The sequence below is a fragment of the Amblyomma maculatum genome, chromosome 4 (genome assembly GCF_055883805.1).
Source record: "Amblyomma maculatum isolate TAMU_Amacu chromosome 4, ASM5588380v1, whole genome shotgun sequence".
Taxonomy (NCBI): domain Eukaryota; kingdom Metazoa; phylum Arthropoda; class Arachnida; order Ixodida; family Ixodidae; genus Amblyomma; species Amblyomma maculatum.
In genome coordinates this window covers 91,742,892-91,770,355 of record NC_139347.1, presented here as the reverse complement: position 1 = coordinate 91,770,355, position 27,464 = coordinate 91,742,892, and the positions used below count along the sequence as shown (strand labels likewise).

At 45.5% G+C, this 27,464-nt stretch overlaps 2 protein-coding genes across 2 annotated transcripts in view; both read left to right on the top strand.

Annotated features, from left to right (window-relative positions):
- LOC146191667 (cell adhesion molecule Dscam1-like) overlaps positions 1-17,122 on the top strand; it is an 81,352-nt gene extending 64,230 nt beyond the window's left edge. The window contains exons 20-24 of the mRNA XM_084600361.1: positions 8,778-8,963; positions 11,174-11,470; positions 13,513-13,686; positions 14,478-14,630; positions 17,006-17,122. Coding sequence (XP_084456487.1) covers positions 8,778-8,963; positions 11,174-11,470; positions 13,513-13,686; positions 14,478-14,630; positions 17,006-17,061 — 866 coding nt within the window. The 3' untranslated portion in view covers positions 17,062-17,122. The remainder of the gene's footprint in view (positions 1-8,777; positions 8,964-11,173; positions 11,471-13,512; positions 13,687-14,477; positions 14,631-17,005) is intronic.
- Positions 707-4,865, top strand: LOC146191668 (uncharacterized). The gene is made up of 2 exons (XM_084602193.1): positions 707-2,138; positions 3,228-4,865. Exons 1-2 carry the CDS (start codon positions 1,236-1,238, stop codon positions 4,686-4,688), a joined length of 2,364 nt encoding a protein of 787 aa, XP_084458319.1. The 5' UTR covers positions 707-1,235; the 3' UTR covers positions 4,689-4,865.
- Positions 17,123-27,464: the final 10,342 nt, after the last annotated feature.

Genomic DNA, 27,464 nt, shown 5'->3' with positions numbered 1-27,464 from the left:
GAGCTACAACTTCGGTGTTGTTAAAGAGCAAGTCGAAATTTTTGACCTCTGTTACTGCCACATAGAAACATCAAAACTTAAACTAAGGATTTAAAAGTACAGGATAATGCGTGCTAAATTTTCATATTAAACAGTCGTTTATTGTAAAGTTATTGCAACTCCAGTAAACTTCACGGTCTCATTTCTGGTTTAGAGTTCTAAACCAAGCCAAAGACCATAGTGTCTAAAAGAGCAGCAGACAGGTCAAATTTAAAGTCATTGAGAGGCCATGAAGAAAAACTAGATAAAGCAAATGGTCCTGCTGTGAAAAGCGAATCGACGCGAATTTTTGTTTGTTTGTTTTTTTTTTCTAAAGATTACTAACCTGACAGGGAAAACACGAGGTGATGAGCTCTAACATGCAAAAGTTATCGCAGGAAATAATGAAGCTTGTAATGTTTACCTGCTTAATGATACCTGCGTGTGTGTGCTGATGGTCATCGATGCAAATGATTGCAGAAACTTACGTGGCGTAAAAGTTAACGTAACTAGCTGAGCTGATCTTAGAGATTACTGTATCGGGCATGCGCTGTCTGCCTTATCGTGTCAGCGCAGTCTTATCAGTGCTACCGCCAACTGTACGCTTAGCACTGCTACTGCCCCGCCTCCCTCCATTGCCTGTAAAAGGGCGTGCTAATAAACCCTTCTTGTTCTTCTTGTTCCTACAACCATGTAGTTGCCTCTATCCTTAGTGCGACACACATCGCGATACATGGTGTCAGAAGTGGGATCCTGCGACAGCTATGGAACTTCTAAAGGCCCCGCCACCTTTGCAACTGACCGGCAACCTCTCTGAGAATTGAAAACGCTTCAAGCAGAAATTCGACCTGTTCCTGCAGGCGACCGCAACGAAGGAGCAACCTCGCAGCGATTCTGCAAAAGCCGCACTCCTGCTGAGCATAGCCGGCGATGAAGCGCTCGACGTGTTCAACACGTTCAAGTTCGAGGCAGCCGAAAGCAAGGATGATTACGCAACGCTGGTTGGAAAATTTGAGACCTACTGTGCCGTGGTGAGCAACGAAGTTCACGAACGTTATGTGTTTCGCTCCAGGAAGCAGGCAGATGGAGAACCTTTTGAGAAGTTTGTCCGGGACCTCAAAAAGCAAGCCGCGCAATGTAATTTCGGAGATCAGCGTGATTCGCTAATCAGGGATCAGATCGTGTTTGGCACGAATAACTCAAAGCTGCGCAGGAAAATGCTTCGAGAGAAGTCTTTAACGTTGCTGAAAGCTGAAGAATTCTGCAAGGTAGCAGAGTCTCTCGCACAACGAAACGAGGTCTGGAAAGCCACGGACGACCTGGTCGATGCTGTGTCAAGGCACGCGCCACCATCGCGAAGCAAAAGTGATGATGACTGCAGGAAGCAGTACCGTTGCAAAAAGTGCAACCGACGGCATAGACCCAGACAGTGCCCAGCCTACGGGAAAAAGTGCCATGAATGTCGTAAACTTCACCACTTCGCGGTTTGCTGTGAAGGAATGTCTAAAGTTGAACAAGTTAGTAAAGACAGCAGCGGTGACGACTTTGACATTCTAGAAGTAGGAACTGAAAGAGGAAGCAGCAAAGACTGGGTAGTGGAAGCACAACTTGCCGGAAGAAATATTTGCTTCAAAGTAGACACCGGGTCCCAGGCCAGTCTGTTACCATTCTCTATGTACCGCAAGACTAGGGAGTCGCAGCAGTTAACGCCCACAAGTGCGGTGCTGAGAGCTTACACGGGGGGTGTCATAACTCACTTCGGAACAACGACACAGGAAGTAACTATCGGTAACGCTTCCGCCACCGTGAAGTTCTTTGTTGTAAAGAACGGCCGTCAAGCCATTCTGGGACTGGATGCAAGCGAAGCTCTGGGACTTGTCCATCGCACGGTGGCTACTGTAAATGCTTCGGAGTACCAAGCGCTCAAGGATTTCAAAAATGTCTTTCAGGGGCTAGGCTGCCTGAAGCAACCGTACAGCATGGTCATGCAACCATCTGCGATTCCAGTTGTTCAACCAGCCCGACGGGTTCCCCTGTCCCTGCGACAACCACTTCGGGAGGAGCTGCGTAGAATGGAGCGTGCAGGCGTCATCGTCAAACAGGATGGCCCGACAGACTGGGTAAGCCCATTGGTTTTGGTTAAGAAAAAGGATGGCAAACTTAGGGTTTGCATGGACCCAAGGAAAATAAACGAGCACGTAAGACGGCAGCACTATTAGCTCCCAAAGCGTGAGGACATGGAAGGGGAATTGGCTGGCGCAGCCTATTTCAGCTGTTTGGACGCAAAATCGGGTTTTCACCAGATACCACTTGACGAAAAGACGTCCAAAATATGCACGTTTTCTACACCCTTTGGAAGATACCGTTATCTCCGGCTGCCTTTCGGTATCTCATCTGCTCCCGAAGTTTTTCAAAAGCGGATGAGTGAAGTCTTCGATGGCCTTCCCGGTGTACACGTTTACATCGATGATATTTTGGTGTGGGGCGAAACCAAACAAGAGCATGACCAGAGACTAGTTGCAGTAATGAAAGCAGCTGAAAAAGCCGGCCTAACGTTCAACGCAGAAAAATGCAAGTTTTGCGTCACCGAAGTGCAGTTCCTAGGCGATATCATCACACGCAATGGCATCTCGCCAAACCCAAAGCTTGTGCAAAGTTTGCTGCAAACGCCAGTGCCCAAGAACAAATCCGATGTTCAGCGCATGCTCGGTGTGTTGAATTATTTTGGCAAATACGTTCCGCGCCTGTCTGAGCGAACCGCGCTGCTGCGAGCACTTATCAAGTCGCACTCAGAGTTCGAGTGGACTGAAAACCACATGAGGGAGTGGAAAAGTGTCATACAGATTTTAAGCACGACTCCCGTGTTAGCCATCTTTGATCCCCGAAAAGAATCTAAGATAACTTGCGACGCATCCAAAGATGGCATTGGCTCAGCCCTTTTGCAGTGCCATAACGGCCAATGGCGGCCAGTGGCTTATGCATCTCGTGTGCTCACGCAAGTTGAGCAGCGTTATGCTCAGATTGAAAAAGAGGCGCTTAGCATTTCTTTTGGCTGCGACAAGTTTTACCAGTTCATTTACGGACAGAAGATTTTCATTGAGACAGATCATAAACCTCTACTATCTATAGCTGCAAAAGGAATTTGTGACATGCCCCCCCGCCTCCAAAGGTTTTTTTTAAAACTTCTGAAATACGACTTTGTATTGCAGTATGTCCCAGGAAAGCACCTCATTTTGGCAGACATGCTGTCACGATCATCTCCGGCTGCTCAAGACGACACCACTGGCGCCACTGACGACGTGGAGGTACATGCAGTTGCCGCCTTGGGCTACATGGTGACGGATGCAACACGTGAGCAGCTGGCAAATGAAACTGCCCGCGACGACTACCTCCAGGCAGTCATATCTTGCCTGGCAACTGGGAAGAATGTCGACGGGGAACTTAAACCATTTTCGTCTGAGCTTTCCGTCGTAAATGGTATATTGCTAAAAGGCAAGAAAGTTGTGATACCCAAATGCATGCGGCGAGGCATTTTAGCAAGAATTCATGCCGGGCATTTGGGACTACAGAAATGCAAAGAAAGAGCCCGTCGTCTTGTTTTTTGGCCCGGTCTCAGCAGTGACATGAGTGTATTGATCAAGGGTTGCCCGACTTGTCGCGAATTTGCTTACAAGCAACCGCAGGAACCACTACTGATGCGCCCAGTCCCTCGATGTGCGTGGTATCGCGTTGGTGTTGATATTTTTTCTTTTGGGGGAAACTCGTACATCCTGGCCTTTGACGCGTTTTCTAACTTTCCAGAAGTCGAGAAACTTGTGGACACTACTGCGAGGACAGCAATCGCTGCACTCAGTGCCATGTTCGCGAGGTATGGCGTACCGCTTGAAGTGTGCACCGATAACGGGCCACAATTTGCCAGTCACGAGTTCGCAGCCTTTGCAAGAACATACGATTTCGCTCACGTCACATCCAGCCCCCGCTACCCGCAATCCAACGGACTTGCAGAGAAAGGTGTTCAGGTGCTAAAGCGGATCATGAAGAAATGTGAACATTCACAGGAAGACTTCTGGCTAGGTCTACTGGCCTACCGCTGTACGCCACTGGAGGACGGCCGATCACCTGGAGAACTTCTTCAGGGCAGGTGCTTGAGAGCTAATCTTCCAGATTTTGGCGCTGTGCAGACAACTGTGGTCAAGAAGCACCATCAGAAGAGTGGCGGAAAGCCTCTGCCACCTTTAGCTGAAGGTTCTGTCGTGAGGATCCGCGACAAGACATGGTCAAAGAAAGGTACTGTAGTTGGCACTGCGGCTCCCAGGTCCTACAAAGTGCGAACAGAGGATCATCGGGTGTTTAGGCGCAACAGGCGGCATCTTCTGCAAACCCGTGAGAAGTGTGCAGCAGACACTAGTGACGACGACAGCGGTTCTTCCGAGCGTGAACCAGATAACCCCGGACAATCTGCTCGAAATATCTCGCCTGGTGCCACAATACGAACATCTGCTGACGCTCCTCGGCAACAGTCCGGCACCGACAGCCCGGTGCTCGGAGGCTCTGAAAACCATATTCCACTAGCTTTGCCTGGACCGACACCAGTTCCAAGGAGGTCGGCACGTACAGTGAAGCCACCGCAACGTCTTCAGTACGACGCTGCTTTTAATCAAATAGCTTGAACATTTGTTGTTTTCATTACCCCTCGGAGGATGTATCGGGCATGCGCTGTCTGCCTTATCGTGTCAGCGCAGTCTTATCAGTGCTACCGCCAACTGTACGCTTAGCACTGCTACTGCCCCGCCTCCCTCCATTGCCTATAAAAGGGCGTGCTAATAAACCCTTCTTGTTCTTCTTGTTCCTGCAACCATGTAGTTGCCTCTATCCTTAGTGCTACACACATCGCGATACAATTACGTTATCAACTTATCCGCCAGACTTCAGCGGAATTCGATTTCCATTACAGGTTAGGTGCTCAACTCTTCGCTATTTTTAACATATCTCTGAGTTAATCAAAACACGTTTGGTCATACACAGATGAATTTTCCCTCATAACAAACGGGAATGTCACGCTCGAGCGAATCAATCTATTGATCGCTGCTTGGAGCTGTCTCGTCTGGTCTGGTTGGTCCGTTAGTTCAGCGTCAGCGTGCAAACAAAGGTAGCTGAAGGACATGCTTCGTTTCGCGTTTTCAGCTGTTCAAACTTTGTTCTGGGCCATATTTTCGACAATTCGCCATTCTGTGCAAATTGTGACGTACACGTGATGTGTGCCGTACGACGATGCCATGTTACATAAGCACAAAATCGGGTTGCGCAATCTGAATAAAAAGAGGAAAAAAAAAAGTGATAGAAAAAAAAAACGTTGTCGTCTGCTACTATAAATTGGCGCCAAGTATAAAAAACGACGATGCTCGATAAACCAACCGCTGCGGTGCATTTTGAGATTCGGAAGCCTTGGGTTCCAGTGAGGGCGAGTGAAATATGTTGCGGTGTTGCGGTCTCAGTGCGTCATGACATACTTGCGGTCGGACATTCGGCAGCAGCTACGCATGGAAAAGCTGCGCGAGTTTCAGCTGAAGAGCAAGAACGGCAACAGAATATTCGCAGTGGGTTGGTACAAAACGGGAGCGGAAAGTAGCATTGCTCTTCATAACCGCCGATGACCTCTCACGTTCACTTATCAGCGGCTTTTAAACACAGGAACTAAAGTGTTTAATGACCTCGTCGTTAACAGGACGTATCGACAGATTTCCGAAGTAACCCCAGTACTGACGAAGAGGCGCCCGCGCAGGATGCATAGTCCATGTCCTAGGACAACGCTCGCATTCTCAAAACATCAATTACTTTTTGGGGCTGGCTGTGCTGCCCACCTTCGTTTTAGCGCTCCACAATTACTTATGCATACCATCCACGCATCATGAATGACGCTGCTAAAAGTCCGTTTTCACGTCCACGTTATTTTTACGTCACCGCAAAAAGTCATTTCGACAGACCGTAATTTCGCGCCACAAATTTGAAACACGGGACTTTTTTGACAACCAATCAGAGAAACAACATGGCGGCGAACGGCGGCCATATGTGTCTAAAATAGGGCCCCTGCGCAAATAGGAACTGCATTCTCGGAAAGGATCACTCTAGTACACAGCTCATCAATAGTTACCGTGTTCTGCAGTCTCCTTTTCCTCCATTTGGGCCTAAAATCTTACCACCATAGTGATCAGGATAATTGATATCCCTTTATTCCTTACTCGGAACACACAGCCACCGTAACTGTTTGCTATTCAGAGCAGGCAGGATTCACACTATGCAGGATTCACAAGGGTCGCTCGCGTCGGTACCCAGTCATTTATTTACAAACTTGTCCGCAGGTATGCCAGTTGTTTAAGGGAGATGAGCTGATAGCTATGTCGTCTCATCCCTGCCTTTTTCATCAGCCGATTCCTATTTAACTCATGTAGCTTAGACTAGAGGTGAGGAGACCTCCACCTTGGGTGTGATTCGGCTATTAGCCGGACTCCACACTCTGCATCGCACGCCCTATTTACTCCTACCTTATTGTCGAACCTCTTCCCCAAAACACCTATCCGCAACACTCACGAGCCACGCCGCCGAGCGCGGGCAAAGGCGATTCACAGTTATTATGGCTCTGGGATGGATGTCGTATGAGTAGTCGCCGATTTCTCAAACAAAAAAATCAAGTTTCAAAATACATTATACCCTTCTTGAGGCTGCACAAGTAGCGCGAGCCATCTTTTTTGTTAATATTTATTCAAGTAAACACCATGAGTGAGACTGTTTTGTGCCCATAGCGGTGGCTCAGTTTTGGCGCTCAGCTATTGAAACCTAACAGGCGGGTTTGATCCCGGCCGCAAGGGCCGTGTTTCATTGGAGACAAAACAGAAAGTGCAGTTGCTTATGCGTCATAAAACTCCATATAGTTAACTAATTAGTATGTGTGCAATGTCAGCGCGCGTTAACGAACGCCAGGTGTATCGAAATTACCGGAGACCTCCACTACGACCTATCTCGTAGCCAATGTCGCTTTTTAATGCTAAATCCCATATACCATATCATATGACTTGCTATTCTCCAGCCGGTATCTGTTTGCTGCTGGTCCTTTTTTTTTTTTTGCATGTTCAGCAAGGTATGTGCAAGAGTTAAAGAACTTAGAAACATATGTCACGTGGTGACACGCAGGCGCAACAGTTTGATGGGCGCTAAGTTTTTCAAGCATAAAAAGAAACAATCCAAAAAATTCGAAGGGTTCCACGCTGCTGGACCAAATATTGAGCAAAAGCATTAGCTGCGAGTGACCGAGCGCTCTTCTTCTCTTTTTCTTCTTCCTCAGCCCTCATATAAAGCCCCGCTTTAACCAACCCGTATGAACGTGCCTTAGTGGCCTATAGGGGTAACGTGAATGCCAGGGTCCTAACTGGCTGATTCTGACATAACCGTCCCATGTGAAACGAGAGACCCAAGTTGTCAGCTCCTGCCGGCCGTTTTAGTCCCAGCTCTCACCATAGTGTCACGTGGGGTGTGACGTCACAGCGTCACGTGTGTAAGACGTGGCTACCATCCGCGCTACGCGGAAGGCTCGAAACCTAGAGTAGTATTGCTTTCGCAATAAAAGAATAAATAAAGTGTAAAAGCTTTATCTTTTAACTCCACAACTTTGATGAGCAGAAAACGATCATTTGTTGATATGACGCCACACCACAACGCAGGCGACAACACAGGCCAATTTGTGAGCCTATAGCTACAGCTGGCAGAAATGATTAAGAATGCATTAAAAATAGAATTATATGTGAATCGAGCACATAATATATTGTTCTAACGCGTTTCTGATTTGTAAAGTAAAAAAAAAAAAAAAAAAAAAAGCGGCGGCATTAGCATTACATCGTGCTGAACGTCAATATAGTTAACCTGAATGTCGAATTAAATCTTATGACTAACGCATCGATTTTAAAACCCCGACAACGCAAATAAAGTTGCTGTCATAAAAACCGTACGATGAAAATATATTTGGCAATGTTTTCCAGCACCCGAATTCTAGAAGGTCGCATCTTTCGTAAGGTCGTGGCCGCAGAGATACCGCAGGCCGCGAGGAAACAGCCGAGCGGCGGTACGCCAGTCGACAGAAATGGCTGTGCCCGAGAGCGGCTACAAAGTCTGGTCTATAGCATTTCTCCAAATACAACTGTGTGCCTGGTGAGGTGTGCACTGGTTTTCAGCTTTCCGAAACCCTTTGGTCTTTAGCGATGCTATAAGGGCTGCACTACGCAATTCAGAAGTAAGTAACTTGCTTTGTTTATTTGGCAGATGCGATACTTGAATCATAACTGCAGCAAATAAACACGTTCACACAGCTGAGAAACAGACCATACACGAACTAACACTGCATATACGAATAGAATAGAATAGAATAGAATAGAATAGAATAGAATAGAATAGAATAGAATAGAATAGAATAGAATAGAATATTACCGCGTCGAGAGACCCTAAAGAGGGCATAAAACAAAGAGGTGAGCAACCGGAAAGAGACTCGCGTTGCAGTTTTTCTTTTTTTTCTTCTAGCAACCCTCGTGGGGATGTCGTCGTCTTCTTCCCTGCGGCAATATTCACGCTAGGAATAAGTGTACTTTACTCTGCAAACTACTTTACAGTGAGAACGGCAGAGCGTCGGCGACCATTAGAACTACGCTTTCCATTCCAGCATAACGCACCGGCTTGTCTTGCGCTTTAACGCATACGGTCGGTGTTTCTCACAGAATACGTGTTGCACTACGGGACGGAGCAGGGGGAGTGGAGGAAACTGCTCCTGAATCACACCGGACAGCCATTCGTGCTGGACGGCCTCAAATGCGGCACCACGTACCGCCTCTACATGACGGCCTCCAATAGCCTCGGCAATGGGGAGCCCGGAGAAGAGGTTCTCGTGCGCACCAAGGGTGCAGGTTGGTGCTCCCATTATGTATGACTACTTTGTTTTCGAGAAACGTTTAGTGGCGACCATTTAAATTTTAATGTCTGCGTTCTTGTTTTCATATACTGGTGCGCGTATTTCCATTTATTCTTCGCTCATTACTAACCTCACGTGTTTTTTTTTTTCTGCCCATTTCTAGCAGTAATGTATGCTTCTCTTTTTTCTTGACATATGAAATGTCCAATCAAACGTTTAATTAGAATGCCACGTTTTTTCCTTACTTTCATTTTATTATACGGATCATAAGGTCCTTTTTGGTTTGCGTTTATGATGTTTGCAGATAATAGAATATCTTGTATAAACGTTGAACACAAAAATGGCCTGGCTCTAGTAGTTGTGTCTCTCTCTCTCTCTGTCACTTTCTTGTTATTTCAAGAAAAACAGCGACAAAAGCAAGCCACGAACGAGTCGTCGCCTGACAATTTTCAGCCACTGGTCTCTTCCAGAGGAACAGTGGTCTTTAAGCGGTGCCACCCTTACATGTGGCCACTAGCAACTTTTTGCTCACGTGATTCTGCTCTGTTTTACAGTGGCTACTACTAAAGCTCCACTTTGTCCGACGTTTCTTTGCTGTAAATATTTTTATCCTCGCAGAAATGATTTCTTAATATTCAACGCAAGGTAGCTCCCATAAATTAGCATGTCACCACTAGTTTATGGCTTCTTATCTTTCTTAATTACATTTCTGTCCTGCTGAAGGCTTCAACAACAGCTTGTAAACATTGTGTTGCTCACTTTTGTTCCACGTATACCAGATCCGAGAGCTGTAAAGACGCTAATCGCCATGAGCAACTTATTTCACGGTAACGCAAATTAAGTTACACGGAAGGTGGCGCTTCAGGCCAGAAGGCATTTTGTGCCTAAAATCAGAGGTGCAGTCGACATTACAAATAAATCAGAGAATCGTCGGACGATTAGTACTAGGTGCCCACGGCAAAATCACAGATGAGGCGGTACAGGGAGATATGGGCTGGGCATTTTTTGAAGTAGGGGAAGCTCAGAGGAAAATATTATATGAGGAACGTCTTAAGAAATTAGACAGTAACAGATGGGCAGCTAGAGTATTTAAATACCTATACCTAAAAAGCGTTGACTCGCAATGGAGGAAAAGAACTAGGAAACTAACCAGTAAGTATGCTGGTCACAAGGACGAAGAAATAAAGAGCGTTAAGCAACAGGTGAAAAACACAGAAGGTGAAAATTGGATAAATTCGATGGAAAAGAAAAAGTGTGGAATTATACCGAAAGTGGAAAGGCAGATAACAAAAGAAAGCTTTCTTTGATAGCTGAAGAGGCAGTGCCCTACTTTTTGAAGCTAGATCAGGGTGCCTTAGAACACGCCGCTACAAAAAAAAAATTAACAATGAAGATGACGCATGTGAAGCATTTGGTAACTCCACTGAAACAATTGACCATATTATACTCGAATGTACTGGTATTCATCTGGTAGGTGATGCAGGCGCTGTCACTCTTCCTGAAGCTCCGGGGTTTAGAGATACCAGTGGCCGGGTGAATAAACTAGCGGTGGAAGCTAGCAAAAAACGACTGGAAGATTAGTGGCTTAAAAGCAGAAATGTGACATATTGTTCGTTATGTAGAAACAAAAATTCAACAAATAGAATGATGGTATAGTTAGCCCATCTAAAAGAATAATTAAGATATAGGGAGGAAATGAGCATGATAGCAACTGCTACCACCCCGTTTCAAAGGGGACGCTCCTATATTTCATTCATCCATCCATCCATCCATCCATCCATCCATCCATCCACCCACCCACCCACCCACCCACCCATCCATCCATCCATCCATCCATCCATCCATCCATCCATCCATCCATCCATCCATCCATCCATCCATCCATCCGTCCATCCGTCCGTCCATCCATCCATCCATCCATCCATCCATCCATCCATCCATCCATCCATCCATCCATCCATCCGTCCGTCCGTCCGTCCGTCCGTCCGTCCGTCCGTCCGTCCGTCCGTCCGTCCGTCCGTCCGTCCGTCCATCCATCCATCCATCCATCCATCCATCCATCCATCCATCCATCCATCCATCCATCCATCCATTCCTTTTTCAGCCAGGAAGCGCGCTCTGGTGTGGCTTGAACATATTTCTAACCTTGCAAGACTCGCCCATTCTACCGTTGTTTTTTTTCTCCTCTGGCTGTCCCTGCTATAGCGCCCATTTCTCCTCCGCTGGACAAGTTCATCACAGTCAATGCTACTAGCGCCACCCTGCACCTGGACACGTGGCTGACAAGCGGCTGTCCCGTGATGCGATTCAGCGTGCGGTACCGACCTCGTCTGCAACAGGTCTGGATCCCTGCTGTTGACGACCTGAGACCACGTATGCGCCGCTACGTTCTCGCCGACCTCGACCCTGGCCGCCAGTACCAGGTGCAAGTTGTGGCGCAGAGCGAGGCTGGTGCAACGCAAGCAGACTTCGAGTTTGAAACGCCAAAACAATCTGAACTAGGTAAGTCCCTACCTTTGTACGGCTGTTTTCTGTTTCTGTAGATTCTGCATATTGCGCTGCCTTTTTTCGGATAAGTCACGTCTGAATTTTTCGTTAGCATCTGCTTGAGAGTACCGGTTCTGAAAGGGTCGTTTTATTTTCCCCTCTTCTAAATATAAGCTTCCGCCTCAACTGAACTCTTCGCTGACCCATATGTACCTTTGACGAAGGATGTGACGATGGGTGGGTGCTATGGTTGGATTTTGCAGTGTGTTTTGACTTGTGAATTCCTTCCATCGGGAAAAAGTATACATGCCTTTATTTTTAATTTTTATCTTTGTTGTTTATCCCCTTTTGGCGAATGATTACCGCTTCGTCTTCTTTCCTACCTGGAAAAAGGCGACATCGTCCTTTCACAGCTGGCAGTTCTGGCACTGTTCCTTCCACTTTGGCTCGCATTCCAGAACGTACAGCACCTCTTTACAATAAACAAATGAATCACTCCGCAAAATGAGTAGGAAATGTTATGGTTAGGTGCTGTAGCATTTCTGTTCGCGCCGCTTATCTTCCCCCCTTCCCACCTCACAAAAAGGCTGTACGAATCCGCAGTATGTTCGTGGCCTGTGTGTGCGCCCTTTCCTCTTCGATATATGCCAAAACAAAATCGTTAACTTTAGCCATAGTGCGAAGTTTGTCACCTGTCCCAACAATATGACTTTATTTTTTTTTTTTTTCAGGAGTAAATGTTCATGAAATTAAACACTGTAATACAATAATGAAAACTATTGAGCGCAGGAGCAAAGTTTAGCTGGTGCAAATATATAAACGGAGTACTATAGCCAAAGCTTTCATATTTAGGCCGAAACCGTCATACCACCGCATGCTGAAATTATAATTATAATCAACTTGCGTCGTGTTGAAATAATAGGGTGCTTTACATGCCTCAGGGTTATATTTCAGGTCAGTATTCCATAGGACAGTTGTGTCTTTAAAACATCGCTCAAATCACTAGCGTCATAGGCAGATCGAACTATATCATTCCTACACAAACAATGATGCTGTTATGCAATTCAACATTCAGCTCGCACCTAAACTGCTGACACATAGTGTGGGGTACTACAACATTCCCTAACCTTGGAGATATTCATTTATTCTAAGAAGGGTATCGCCGAATTCATTTATGTACCATAGTGGCATTCGAATGCAGATTTCTTTAGCCGCCCCAGGGTGATTACGGCACGTAATCTTTATAAGTATCTCCTCAGTGTCACTTTCAAATCAGAAATAAGGAGCAATGTGAAACATATCAGCAATTTAGCCGAACTAAAAAGAAAAGAATCAAGCTGTCCAACAAGACATGACAAGAAATAGAGTGTGCCGACACCTGAACTGAGTATCGGTAACGAATGTTTTCGATACACTCTTCCAACTCTCAGAATATGTTTGTCCACATTAATTTCGATTTTTTTATGACTTCGAGACATTAAAAATGTGCATCTAAATAACATGGTTTAAAGTTAACTTGTATCTAAATATTGATGTTTCGTGTATTCTGTGGTGATGCCTTTAAGTATAGAGCCTCATTGCTGATTATTATAGGATTGCACGTTCGTCAAGCTCTCATGTGGCAGCTTTTTCTACTATTCTTTCATCTGTACTATTGGTTTGGTTTGTTTTGGTCTGGTTTGGTTTGGTTTGGTTTGGTTTGGTTTGGTTTGGTTTGTGGGGTTTAACGTCCCAAAGCGGCTCTGGCTATGAGAGACGCCGTAGTGGAGGACTCCGGAAATTTCGACCACCTGGGGTTCTTTAGCGTGCACTGTCATCTGTTCTATTAGATGGGAAGTAAACTTTGATTTGGATGTTGTTTTTATTATTATTATTATTATTATTATTATTATTATTATTATTATTATTATTATTATTATTATTATTATTATTATTATTATTATTATTATTATTATTATTATTATTATTATTATTATTATTATTATTATTATTATTATTGCTGCTGTTGTTACTGTTGTTTGATAACGAGAGATTATTATTTTTATACTCCTGTGCAGCGGCAACGCTCACTCCCACGGCAATCCACGATCAAGCACCGGTTCAAGTGCACAATAACATGGCTGTGCTGGCTCCACTGTTGGTGTCTACCACCTTAGTCGCCGTGGCACTCCTAGTTTTGTACGTGTCCTTCAGGAGGAGCGGTGTATGTCGCACCGGGTCCAGTACAAACGGTAAGCAGCGCACTCAGCCTCGCTTCCATCATTCGTCGGTTTACACATCCGATAGTTTGCTCTAAATCCTCCTCGACAGGACAGCCCGTACTCGCAGGCCGCTAAAATCCATCCATGCACCGTGTCCACTGAATACGATATGCGATAAAAAGTTAAGCATAGATTTCAGATGACGAATACCTTATGAGTGCTAACACACTGTTTCCTAATCGTCGCTTCCGGTTACTTTTTGTACGTGCATTTTTGCTTTCTACTTTTTTGAGATGGGGTTTATATATTTCTAACTCAATATGTTCATTACTTATTTAGCCATATTTAAAAATTTATATTGTGTTACTAATTATGCATGCATTGTTAATTCTCTCTCTGTCATGACCCTACAGTACAAATAAATAAAAAATATAATAATTTCTGCAGAAAACGCAGAAGCTTTTACACTGATAGGAACTAACACAAAACGTAAATCTGTCTGGACATTCGCACAACCACCTCGCCACTGTTTCTCGGTTCAAAATCACCCTGTCTTGTTGGGCAACTAACTCGTCCTCCCCCAAAACTTCCTTACCAATGCCAATGAGCTGCAATAGGCAGGCTATCGCCGCACCCTACCTTAATTTTACAGTGCCTGACTTGTTTCATGATTGGTGGTGTTTCTATGCCCACTTCGTTACATCTACATTGATATTGCAGCTTTTAACTGTATAGATTGTTTCTCCAGCCTTCAGCCCCAGCCATTGCTGTTCTTTTTGCTTTTTCAATTTCTTCATGTGTTATTTTTTGTGAATTTGCAGGAAGCACCGACGCCAGTAAACAGCACTTCGAAGAGCCTGTTATAATGTCCGAATACACCCAGAAACAGCCCGTATCCAAGGACGCTGTGGTGACCTCCACATACTACGTGGCATCAACACAGAAGCCTATTTCAGGGTCCATCAAGATCCACAGTGAGTTGAGGGTGATTCGTTTACTACGGAGGAAAAGCTGAGAAAAAAGAGGGGGGCCAGCGGAAAAGCTAATATTTTTTTGTTTTTGCAATGCCGCGCATCTTGCCAATAAATGAAAAAGATTGGCACTATATGCTTGTTTATGAATCGATCTGATCCTACGCTTGAGTGCCGGTTACGGCGTACTGTAACCTAAGACCGCCTGCTCCATGACAGAACTTCTTAACCCAGCCGGTACACAGAGCTAGAGACATTCGGAATACAGCAGCACTTAAAAATTTGATATCACTGTAAAACTTGCACTGGAGAAAAGCGGAAAAGTATTGCTGCTGCTGTTTTTTCGACACTTGACTCGTCGGGTTCGAACCCCGAAACCGACCACCGGCCGCTGCGTTTTGATGGCGGCGAAACAGGGAGGCGCCTGTGGGCTGTGCGATGTCAGTGCGCGTTAAGGATCCCTAAGTGGTAGGTGGTCTAAATTACTCCGCAGCCCTCCATTATGGCACCTCTTTCTCTCATTCCGCGCGTTTTCACTCCCACCTTTATCCCTTTGCTTAAGGCGCGATTCAGGTGTCTTCAGAAAAGGTTGTGACAGATACTGCTTGTTTTTTTATCTGCGAACCCTGTAATTTCCTGTAATTTTACGCGCGCTTCACGCAGTTTAGCTAAGGAAGAGGCGGAGAGGCCACAGTGCCCCCAGTGGGAGAGTGGGAGCGTGTCACTCTATTGCGGAAGCCACGGCCCAGATCACACTTTTGACCTGTGTTTTATTGCAAAAGCAATACTACTCTCATTTTCAGCCCTTCGCGTAGCCACGGTCGGTAGGCACGTTTGACCTTTAATGACCCCAGATGGCTGTGACGTCATACCAGCTGCGAGAGATGGGCTATCAAGTCGAGTCGTCTGGTGGCAGGGGTCGGTTGACACGGCGCTTTAGACACGGCGCGCTGCAGCGAGCGGAGGCGCTGCTGTCCCCTCTTCTCTCGCAGTTGAGAGGAAGAGGAGGAGGAAAACGATGGGTATACAAATGCTCGCGCTTGCTCAGCTGAGGCACGCCGTCTCGATGAAGCCAAGAAACGAAGCGAGCTACAGAGACAGATAAAGAACGGAAACAGCGACTCGCTCGATGGCGCGCTCAAGATGCAGCTAGACGAGCGCGTCAGGCTTCTCTTGAATTGTCCTCAACCGGTGACAACTCCGAATGGAATGTAAGGGACGCTTTGAACAGTAAAGACTCTTTGTCGATGAGCTGAACTATAGCGTGGCCATGTTATTATTGGTTTCGCAACCTACCGGGCTTAACTAAAGCTAAGCCCCAGCTAATTTGTTTTCATCTGTGTTCGTTCATCTGCACTGAAATGTAAAACAAAATGAAAATAAGGTGCATAAAGTGGAATCCAATGAATGAGAGCGTTTCATATCAACGCAAAATACCCCAAACACATTGTAAAATGCATATAAAAGTATAGACGAGCTAGGCAGTGCTGCGCACCTACTTCGCATTTGATTAACTGCGCAAATCGGCAGTATATTGTTGTAATGTTTTTTATCTCTTTATATCCATTTTAATTTTTTCTTAATTTTCTTCGTTTAAAGTTTTTACTTGCTTATTTCTCTAAGCGCTTGAAACGTCCTTACGCTAGACAAAGAATCATGGGCAGGTTCGCAGGAAGTCAGCGTAGAGCCGCGGCTGGCACACTCGGACGGGACACGGAAGGATCGCGGTTCGGTTCCAGGCGTGGACGTGATTTCTTAAATGTCACTTTATAAAGAAGCGCTGCTGGGACATGCTCTCAGACGTCATTCATGAGCCAAGAAATACATTTGCATCAAAAGCGGCTGATCGCTGGTATCTGGCTGTCCTACCAGTGTTTTGTGCGTCGCGTTTATTAGAGCGAATGCGCGAATAAGGAAGGATGCAGGATGGAGACGTGCAGCTAAAACCAATACATCAAGGGAGGTTCTGGTCAAATTTGCCAATTTGTAGTGGGTGGTCCGGAGTGCTTCGCGCAGTTCCCTGGACTCGAAAGCTGTTCCCACTCTGGAACACCCAACCCACACTCACCATCAGGCGTGGCCTTACTCCAAAATGTGAGGAAAAAGTTGATCCTAAACAAAGTGTTGCGTATCCATAATTGGAGATCATCATTCGCTGGTGGGGTTCTTCATGGGCAGGCCTACTGTACTCAAGTCTAGAACGCTCGAGACCTTTTCCGGCTGTTCGCGTTGGATACTGTTCCTGCAGTAGCACTCAAGCACTCTATGGTTCTCTCTTCACAGTGGTTTGAGTATTAACATGAGTAACAATAAAACCTTACGCTGTATAGCCTGATGGCACCTTCATTTGAAGTGGCGTTCTCTTGGTACCTGTGCAGAGCACCCAAAAGCCCAAGCTAAGCACAACGCCTATGCCACGGCTGAAGTATTATAAGTGATGCAGTCGCTACGCCAAAGGGTCATCACGGGGCTGTTGATAGCATACCTGACGGAGGTAAGCTATTGTTATTTTTTAATTTTGGACGTACTCTGCCAGCATGCTTGCCCTCTTAAATTGTTTTTCATCACTTATTCAAATAAATTTATTATGTTCGGTTTTTGTTTTCCAGGTCACAGACACGCGAACAAACACGAAGTACAGAAAAGCATGAGGCTCCACTCTGAACCAACAACCAAACAATAGATTGAAGAACAAGTGATATAAATGGTGTGCTCGACAGGGTACGCAACCTGCGCGTGTGCGCGAACGCTGTTGCGCTGCCCCAAGTCTTGGGACCTTTCAGACAGGCTTTAATGCTTGCAAAACGATATTGTAACTATAACGACAGCAAGTACATCAACTGATTACTTGGGAGCCCAACGTTGCAGAGTTGATGTTAGAAGCTAAGACCACGTTGCTAACTCAACTGAACTCATGAATTGGACCTTCCAGTCCTCGTCCTTGACCAGCCAAGAAAACAGCTCAAGGAAGATTTTCTGCAGTAGTCAAGCCAATAAGGTGAGACCACTGTGCTCGCGAAGGGAGAAGTCTCGAGAAATCGTTTTTACATAGAAGGGTGATTATGGCTGCGGCTGTGTTCACTTTCCATGAAAGCCGACTGACGACAGCACGGCGCCCGTGTGCTGTGCGATGTCAGTGCACGTTAAAGAACCCCAGGTGGTCGAAATTACTCCGTAGCCTTCCACTACGACGTCTCTCATAGTCTGAGTCGCTTTGGGACGTTAAACCCCACAAATTAACCAAACCAACCAACCGATTCAGTTATTCTTATACGGACGCCTGTTCATATCAGGATTTATATGGTGGCGCACTGGATGCTACATCTTTGCAGGTGCCTCTTGAGACAGCTGCAACACCTGTCACGGCTCCACCAAGCAGGTCTTCGAAGCCAAGCGTCTCCTCCCTCAAGCTATCTATATTAGGTGAACGCCCCACCATTAGCTCCTCGGACCAACACCATCCATCTGCGTACGTGATGAAGGGAGGAGGCAATAGAAGCTGTTGTTCTACAGAGGGGTGAATGGCAAGAGAAGGCAATGTGGCGGGCTTCCCAAAGCAGGTGGAGACTTCTCTTGACAGCTGCGGCCACATTGAGGAATACTGGACTACATGTGAAGGACTTACCGAACAGTGATGAAGTGAGATCGAAACAAGACGCTGTGGGTGAAATCACGTCTAGCTACAAGCAGATTGCTGTGCCTTTCTTGACTATTTGCGGAGCTTACCTGCGTCGGGGAGATTTACTACAGCACCAGCGTGCTCCAATCTCCGAAAGTTTGTTTTGTTCGAGTGACGGTCGTGCGCTGATATTTTGGGCTTCAACCTGAGTACGAAGAACCTTCCGGAAATAAAATATATGATGTCGACAATGCGGTAAAAAAAAAAATCTGAAGATAAAGCATGATCTTGCTCGCTGAGGTGGCAAAGGGTCCACGTGTTCCGGCACTTTCTTACTTCGCCACGTGGTCTATGGATTCCCATGCTATGAAACGCGACTGAAATATGCTTCAGGGGAACCCGTTCCGAGGCTGTTATCTGTTTATCTGTTTTGGCAGACTGATTCATCTTAAAACCGTGGTAATGTGTGTATTCAGAGTGAAATCCGTCCGGATATTTCGTCAAATCTCGTGAAGTCCCATTCTTGTATGAATAAAAGTTGCTAAACGGTCTTGGGCGACGTTTTGAAGAACAAATGTGGGTGCATTTCGTGCTTCGCAATGACTCATGTGTTCAGCGCACTTTCCCAACAGTCAAGGTATCTCAGTGGTTCGTTACTCATGATTGTTGCCGCTATCTCATCATCTGGAAGCAGTTTTCGATCCGTTGCAGTTTAATTGGCAGTATCATCCACAAATCTTGATTGTGAGATTGAATAAATTTTCGATGTTTTGTCACGTATTCTCTCAACGTTCATTGTCTGGAGGCGAACATTAAGGAGACCACGCTAACATTGATATTAAACTATAAATTATCGAGTAGCCCTAGCATACAATCCGGTTGCAGAATTAATTTAGCACTCGTAACTAAAATTGAGCGTGGCGGCTGTGAAACAAGCTGACAGCTGAAAAGAATATTTACTGAAAGCTAAAAGGAGATGTTTTGTCCCCACCATAGTACTTGTCGTGTTATTAATAAATTTTCGAATTCCCTGCCAAATGACCTTTTTTTACGAGCGATGCATTGTAATCGCGAATCTCTGTTTGCTTAGTCGTGACGACAAGTGTTTTAGTTGATGCTCAGCTCTTTTGCAGTGTACGTGTTTTGAAGCAATGCCCCATACTGAGTTGTTTGCCTCTATTGCTCTAATAAGGGCACATTAGAGAATAAAATGAAAAACGCTCATGGCGATATTATCTACCGAGTGCTCACATTTGAGTTTTTGAAATATAATCGTAAAAGGAAAAATTCCACTCGAATTATCTGCGAAATCAGTTCAATTATGCTGCAAAGCAAGAAATTAGCATTTTCTGCGCTAAATTTGTATGCTGAAGAAAGTTTCTCAATAAACCTTTATATTGACAATCATGAAACCTTTCTTGAAAGATTCCCCTTGATGAAATTAAACTTAGGAACTTCTAAGCCCTTAGTGTGATGCATAATACGCAATAATGTGTTGCTGTTTTGCATGTTTTGCACATGACGCATGGCATTACCTATGGCACCTTATCCGCAACCAGTGGGCAATTCTGGCTTTGAGCCGGGCTCCGCGTCTGTTTTCCAGTCATTGTCTTTCTTCTCCATTGCGAGAATGTATATGCTACAAGGTAAGTTCAGATAAGGTAAGTTTTGCTGTTTTCTCAAAATTTTCACTGACATCCATTCACCGCTCGAAGGGCGGTCATAATTTCGCTTCTTAAATGAATAATTTGTCTATCGATAAACAACAGAAAAACAACTTGTTCGCTGGGAATTTGTTTTTGCAGCATCATTATCTGACAGCGAGCTCTAAAGAGTCGCTGGTCATTCTTTATTTCTGGTTAGTTCCAGTGCGTACAATTACCTACTGTACCCGGGGTACATATGCGCACTAACTAGCCAGGAACCATTTGAAAAAGAAAGTGCAGTGCTAGCCAATCGAAAACCGTCTAGATTCAGACACAGCATTCACCTTTTCTAACATATATGCATGGAGCATGATGAGCGAAAGCGGCAGTAATTATCGTGTATGCAAGTTTTATCGCTTTCAGTATACCTCAAAATAAAACTTATAAAAAGAAACTTCACAATTTTATAGAAAGAAACTTTTACAACTTGCTTTCCTCGAGTACGTTACGGGTTCCCATAGTTATTACAGTGTTATCACCTGATGTAGTTCTCTCAACCGGGTTTGAGGTTGTCGAATGCTAAAATATAACTCCCTCTAAATTTTCTACATTGGCCTTTCATTCGTAGTAGGAGAATTTCACACCACCAATACATTTTACCGTGAGCAGAAAGAGAGCAGAATGCTAGTGGGCGAGAGGTTTATGTAGCAGTATCATTGAACGGTAGATGATCAGCATCGTCACATTCATTTTCAAAACCCTGAATGCGCCTATTTCAGAGCAAAGGCGGAACTGCTGTAACTCTCGCCCAGGCAAAAGCTCCAAGTTCCTTGCATGAAGCCAACGCCGAAAAATTCGCACTTTTTGCCGTGAGTGACGCCAGCGAAGATTGCAGGCGCTCAAGTTGCACGTGGAGAACACATGAGTGATCCTGTACTGTACAATGCGACCGGAGACGCTGCTTTGTCGTTCCTGCTAGCTGCCTTCTTTCGAGAGGAGGTTCGGTGGCTGCTACATGCTGACTTTTATCGCTTCCTTTTTTGTCGATGCGATCAACAAAGAACGTATCACAGCCGCCTTCGCGAGGAGAACATCGTCTAGAACCACCCGGCGCCAAACAGCAGATTAAACTTCACGGGATACCCCCCCCCCCCCCCCTTCCTCCCCCATGCTCGATTTAAAAAAACGATACTCCCTAAATAAACAATGCGCTCGCGCTGACACTGCGCACAAAAGAGGAATTTAGTCATCAGAATGGTTTATGAATGCTTTCGAATTCCTTGTCAAAAGGTTTTTACAATAAGGCCGATTATCTGCTCTCAATGGCGACACCGAAAACGCTAGCGCCATCTATTGGCGTTGCAGAGAAGGGACATTAATAAGACGTCGACTACAATGATTTCTCTGCGCTCAGATGTATAGCATCTGATAGGATGGCCATACACACTGGCTGCTGTGGCATCTTTCTGTTGGAGAATTGCTCATGCTCCATAGCGCTACGTCATCGTCATCGATCGCCTGCGCGCCTCGCGCCTTGGAAGCAACTGAAGTGACGTGCCGACTGTTTCACCGTGTGGTACACGGTTTACAGTGCAGGTTATAGCCCTGTTATGTCATCGCCGTCAGAGACAACAGACCAGCTTCTTAGCTTCTTCGGCCGCTTCATGTGTCTTCGACAGTGGTGCTCAGATGCTTCTGCGAAGATATCCTTCGCTCCTCTTAAATTTCCACTCTCAAGATTATATACAAATGGGGGCATAGCTTTGCTGGAGCTGGAGGTCTACAACAAAGCCATGCTCCCGACCATAGCATGTGTTCGCATACTACATGCCACGCCCGGGGCGTGCAGAGTTCTGGTATTGACTGGCAGCTCTGGTTTTGACTGACAGGCGAACTCGGGCGAAACTCAAATTTTGAAAGCTCCTGAGTTGAACTCGTCACTGTCATGGCGGGGGAAGCTGCAGCATGAACCATCGCTTCGAACTGCTACAAACTACAATGAAATCGACGAAAAGTTCTAGTGTCATTTCCGCTTGTCGAAAATGCTGCCGCGCTGCCTATGCGACAAGCCAGACATCAACTACCATCTTCGCAATCAAAGTGGCGGGCCTCACACTGTCAGAGTTAAAGAGCAAGTCCTCTGCGTTCCTGGGTTCTATACAACAGGTTGATTGTAGGAAATCGTGTACTCACACAGACGCATTGGACTCCATCAGCCCGCTGAGATGCTTGGCGTATGTGACGTCTCCAAAGCGGTTATTGAAAAAGTTCTGCAGAAGCAGTGGCTCGCTCCCTTTAAAGGCTATCGCCCAAGCATGTCTGTATTAAGTAAAATTTCCTTCTTCTCTGCAGCGGGCTCTGTGAGATGTGTCGATCGCACATGCGTTGACCTAACGGTTGCTTTGATTTTAATGGCTGACTCAACCAACAAAGTAACGAGGTTACCATGTGTGAGCTATGAAGACGATTGATAGAGGAGCAAAACCTACTTTAACTAGCTTAGCTTAGCTCTGGACGTGCAGAAGCAGATAAGTATTCACCGCTCCTCCGCCACCGCTGTACAGTGTGGTAGAGACCTGTTCTCACATGACTTCGCAAATTTAAATTTCAAGAACATCGTTTTATTCAAACCACGCGCGCAGTCTGCTGCCAGGCCACATGTCAAGGGGAGGTTCTTCGTGGAATGTTTGTAGCCGTAGTGTTCCCTCAGTATTAAAGCAAAATGTAACAAATTACAAGTTGTGCTAAAGCACGTTCACTTCGGACCTTGCGCACCCCAGAACGCTTCTAAAATACCGGAAGACGCGTAATAAAAAAAAAGAGCTAAGAATAATTATTCTATGACTTAAATAAATAATTCACATGGTGGAACCATAAACAAATGAAAGAATGCACCAAAGTGTTATCACAAAGGCATACTTTGCCGACTGGCCACGAAGCCGATGAAACGACACCCATGTGGTGATAACATCCCAGTGACTATAGATAAATGAATCTGGAAGGCGTTCTGCGGACTTACGTGCATGCCTTGATAGCATTTATCCAACATCTTAAGGCGTCACCAATGCCCAGGAAGGTCCCGAGTTTAGCTATACTTGGGGCGTACTGCAAAGCGCGATTAGCTACGAGTTAGGTACAGGAGAGCAAGCATCTATCTACAGCAAACATGACGCGTACAACGTCCCACTGGCCTTGCAGTCAGAACGCTAGTAATGACCTGTTTTGAAAGGCTGTGAGGGTATAGTGCAAAGCGAAGCAGTAAATTGCAGTTTAGTGTTCCTTTCTGTTGAAAGAGAGTACACTCATTCGGCCATATTTTTGAGGTCTGCAAAATGCGGCCCCAAAAGGTTGGTTTATCGCATTTAGTGTACCAAAGCGACTCAGGCTATGCGTCTGTCATTGATTAAGTCGCTTTAGGATGTTAATCCCATACCCGAACATTTTGCACGCATGAGATTTTCACATGCGTTCTTTTTACTTTTGAACCAATGACAATGTTTTTTTGTTTGCCTTTACTTGTCTTAGCATCAGTGATGCATTATCAGCGCAGGATAATCACACGCGTTTTCAAAAGTGCAACCAATTGCAGGAAGCCTAAGAATTTGTTCTTCATATTTTATGCCCTCAACGGAGCCATCATTCTGCCGTTCTTGTGTTGTGTTGGGTTTTATGGCGCATAGGCAACTAAGGCATCATGTGCCAAACTCAGTTTAAAGCAGTTCTTAAACCATGCTGACGTTTTCAAGGCCGTAGTTACTCTGCTTGTATCAAAGACTACTTGACAGTGATTTTCAATCAGTGTTTGCAACTAAGTAATCTTATTTGCTACTCTGTAAAAATGCTTTAAAGATTCTAATTTAAACCGAGCAATAACAGGACTGGTTCACACCACTATACACACCCCGCCGGGGTGGCGCAGCGGTTACGGCGCTCGACTACTGTTCCCAAGGACGCGGGATCGAACCCCGGCCTCAGCGGCAACTTTTCGATGGAGGCGAAAAGCAAGGCACCCGTGTGCTGTGCGATGGCAGTGCACGTTAAAGAACCCCAGGTGGTCGAAATTTCCGGAGTCCTCCACTACGGCGTCTCTCATAGACTGAGTTGCCTTGGTGTGTTAAACCCCCCAAACCAACCAACACCACTATACAAGCTATCTTGATCAGATAGATGCAAGATACTATATACTGTACCATTCTTATGGATTACTTCCTGCTGTCGCGCATTCTCTTTCATACCCGGAATTTACTATCTTTTTTATCGCAACATAGAGATTAACTCTTGGACAACAAAAAAAAAGGGCACTGAGAGATCATTGAGCCAACAGAGTAGTGACTCAGCGCTCATTAAATGCCGTGCTATTGGCGCTCCCAAAATTTTTCCTTTCAGTGGCTGCTTTCGACGGCTCGTATAATGAGGCCGGGAACTGCGGCGCTACAACCATCGGCGGGAACCCTTCCCACCAACATTTCCCCCGCTCTCCTTTCCTATCGCCCATTCCCATCACCGCTTATACCCTGCGGTAGTAAATCATGGAAGACATACTGCTGCTTTCCCGACCACGGCTCATGCTCTCTACATTCCGCTTTCCTGTTTTCGTTTTCTGTTGTACGGGTGCCTTCTCTTCCCTATTTGCTTCATTACACGTCTTCGCGTTTCACAAAATGTCCCCAGCGTCACAACCTACTTCTCACATTTCGCTCAGCCCGCAGAGAACGCCGCACTGGTTTTCCCATTTGAGCGAGCAAACATTTTGTATAACACCATTCGTTGCAGTTTGCTTCTACTTCACAGAGTGTGTTCGCTTTTTAACGTCCCGCTGTTCTCCCAAGCCTTCCGAAGGCAGCCACAATCCTTCGGGACCTAAGGGCAATTATATGGGAGTGCACGCTGCATGAATTCCCCAGAGGGTGCGAAGCTATACCAGTATCGCTTCTGCTTCGTCATTCTGCATTGATGCGCTTCTCGTCGAGGCTTTCAGGCAGCAGCGCTTCCAGGGGAGTCGAATATCCCAAAGCCGTTGTAAATGATCCTGACGCGTGCACACTGGTTCTGGGCGTCTGCCTTCGGGACAGGATTACGAGTTCGACGTCCGATGTTAATGATCCTGTTCAACTCCTCGTTTCGATGGTTGTCAAAGCTGGCTGTTTAATCATGATTGTTACATTCTTTAACACTTAAAAAAACTCCGATACGGGGCCTAGTTACCTACATGGAATGAACTGTGCACTACCGAATCAAAAGTTAATGGTCGTACGCGACCGGAGGCACGTTTGCTAACTTTTTTAAGGAATAAGTGTATCATTAAACACGGGTGTGGAATAACGAACCTCACTTTTTCACAAGTCCGCATACTTTTCCGAGTCTAAATATTCACATCAACGCCGAACAGTTTTGAGTTATGAGTAATGAGTTTTCACGAGCCAGAGCAATTCCCTGTGGGCAATGAGGGGCGCTGCAAGCGATATGTTGGGCAGAATTAGCCACCTGGGATTACTAAACAATGCAAAACTCGGCTTGAGGGCTTATTCATATTTATGCTCCCAAATATACAATTGCCGTGGACGGGATTAAACTCTAGAACTCTCCTTTCCAGTCCGGTGGCAAAGGCACCGAATTAGTGTCGGGGGTGCTCAGATTCAGTGCAAAACAAAGGATAAGTAACTCGTAACAAACAGACAATTGTGCCTAGGTACTTAGAGTTGCAGTCGGTGTTTTTATGGGGTCTTCACCTAAACGTACATCCCAACCTGCTTGAAACTGTGCGGAGGTCAAGAAGATTCACAACAAAAATATATCTTCGTACCAGAGCGCCCCATGCTTTAAGTCTCGTCTTACAGTGTCCCTGACACAAGTATTGTCAGGCAACTAGCCTTTGTACAGGCACGGGCATCATAGGCCGAGGCTATTACGTTTTTATTTCGATGACGCCTTATCTAATGAATTTACAGAAACATTACTTGTCCGGGAAAAAGTGGGCTAGCGTCGAGCTACCACAACTCCAAGTATCAATAAGGCAACGTGTTATAACTACTAAAAAGCAGTTGCTTACTCCGTTCACTTCTGTTAGTCATCATCATCATCGTCATCATCCGCCGGACCGTACCCACTGCAGGTCGAGGGCCTCTTCGTAAGCAGACGCGCGTATTTAGCTCGAGCAAATAAAGTTGTTTCTCTCTCTCTCTCCTCCTCTTTCATATTACTACAATTAATTGGGTCCCAGCATGCACTTGACCCTTGCGAGCTTCCTAACTGCATCTGCCCACCTTGCCGCCCTTTACTGAAATCCAATTTGTTACCCTTAGCGACCATCGGTTGTAATCTGTTCGCACTTCATGCCCTGCTCGTACCCATTTGTTCTTTTTATTTCTACTAGAATAGGATTAACTCGAGTTATTTCACTGACACACACTGTACTGTACGCTTCCTATCTATTTTATTTATCACATACTGCGGACCAAACATGGTCCAACGTTACTACTACCATTTTCCGTCCCACAGCTCTCCGCGTTGTCTTCAACCTAAGTAGAGCCACTTTCGCTGGCCTCCACGTTTCAGCCCCTTAGGTGATTACAGGTAAGGAGCAACTGTTATATAGTTTCCTCTTCAGCGATACCGGCAACCTGCTAGTAATAATTTGCTAGCACTTGCCAAATGCACTTTATCCTAAGGTGTTCTATTCATAAGTGCACATTATTCTTTTAAAACTGCCCCTATACATTGTATTCGTAAATTTAGTCCCTGCTTGCTTCTGATAATTTGCTCTTCATCACGTTCTTCTAAGAAACCATCGCACGCTTGTCAAAGTGAATGCAAACTCTCGCATGCTTGTCAAAATGTATACACTTTGTATACACTTTGACAAGCATGCGATAGTCACTACTGTTGTTTAATGGACCCGGGCCAACTCTAGCCTAACTGAAAAACAACAGGCAAATGTTGAATGCAAACTGTCCCGTAAAAGAGACGACTTAATCAACGTATACATTTGCCATGCCCTACATTGCAGGCTTCTTCTGGTATGCCATGTAAATAGCAATGAGACTGCAGTAGAATGATCTTCAGATATAAACACTACTGGCTGCAAACGGTTGCACTAAGCCCTGATGTTTTGGCATTCGGATCTGATTCGACAAGGTAGGTCCTATGCTGCAGTTTAAGGTGTTACCCCGCGCATACTAATCGCTCCCTCCAGTTAATTAGACATGACAGCTTCAGTAACAGCATAACATATCTCACTCTTTGCTCATTACAACAGTGGCGGTGCACGTTAAAGGACCCCAGTTGGTCTAAAGTTTCGGAGTCCTCCACTACGGCGTCTCTCACAGCCTGAGTTGCTTTGGGACATTAAACCCCACAAACCAACCAACAACAGTGGCATCACTGCCATTCCTTCTTCCGCTGGTGATCTGTAATTTAGAGCACCGCTTACTTGCACTCCCACGCCCTTTCGAAATAATCTATGTTTTGTGCATTGGTGGATATGCCTGATATTCGATACTCGAAATAGCTTTTCTTGTTTCCTCGTGAACTGAACGGGGCTGCCGTAAAAGGACATGAATCGTGAGCGAGTAT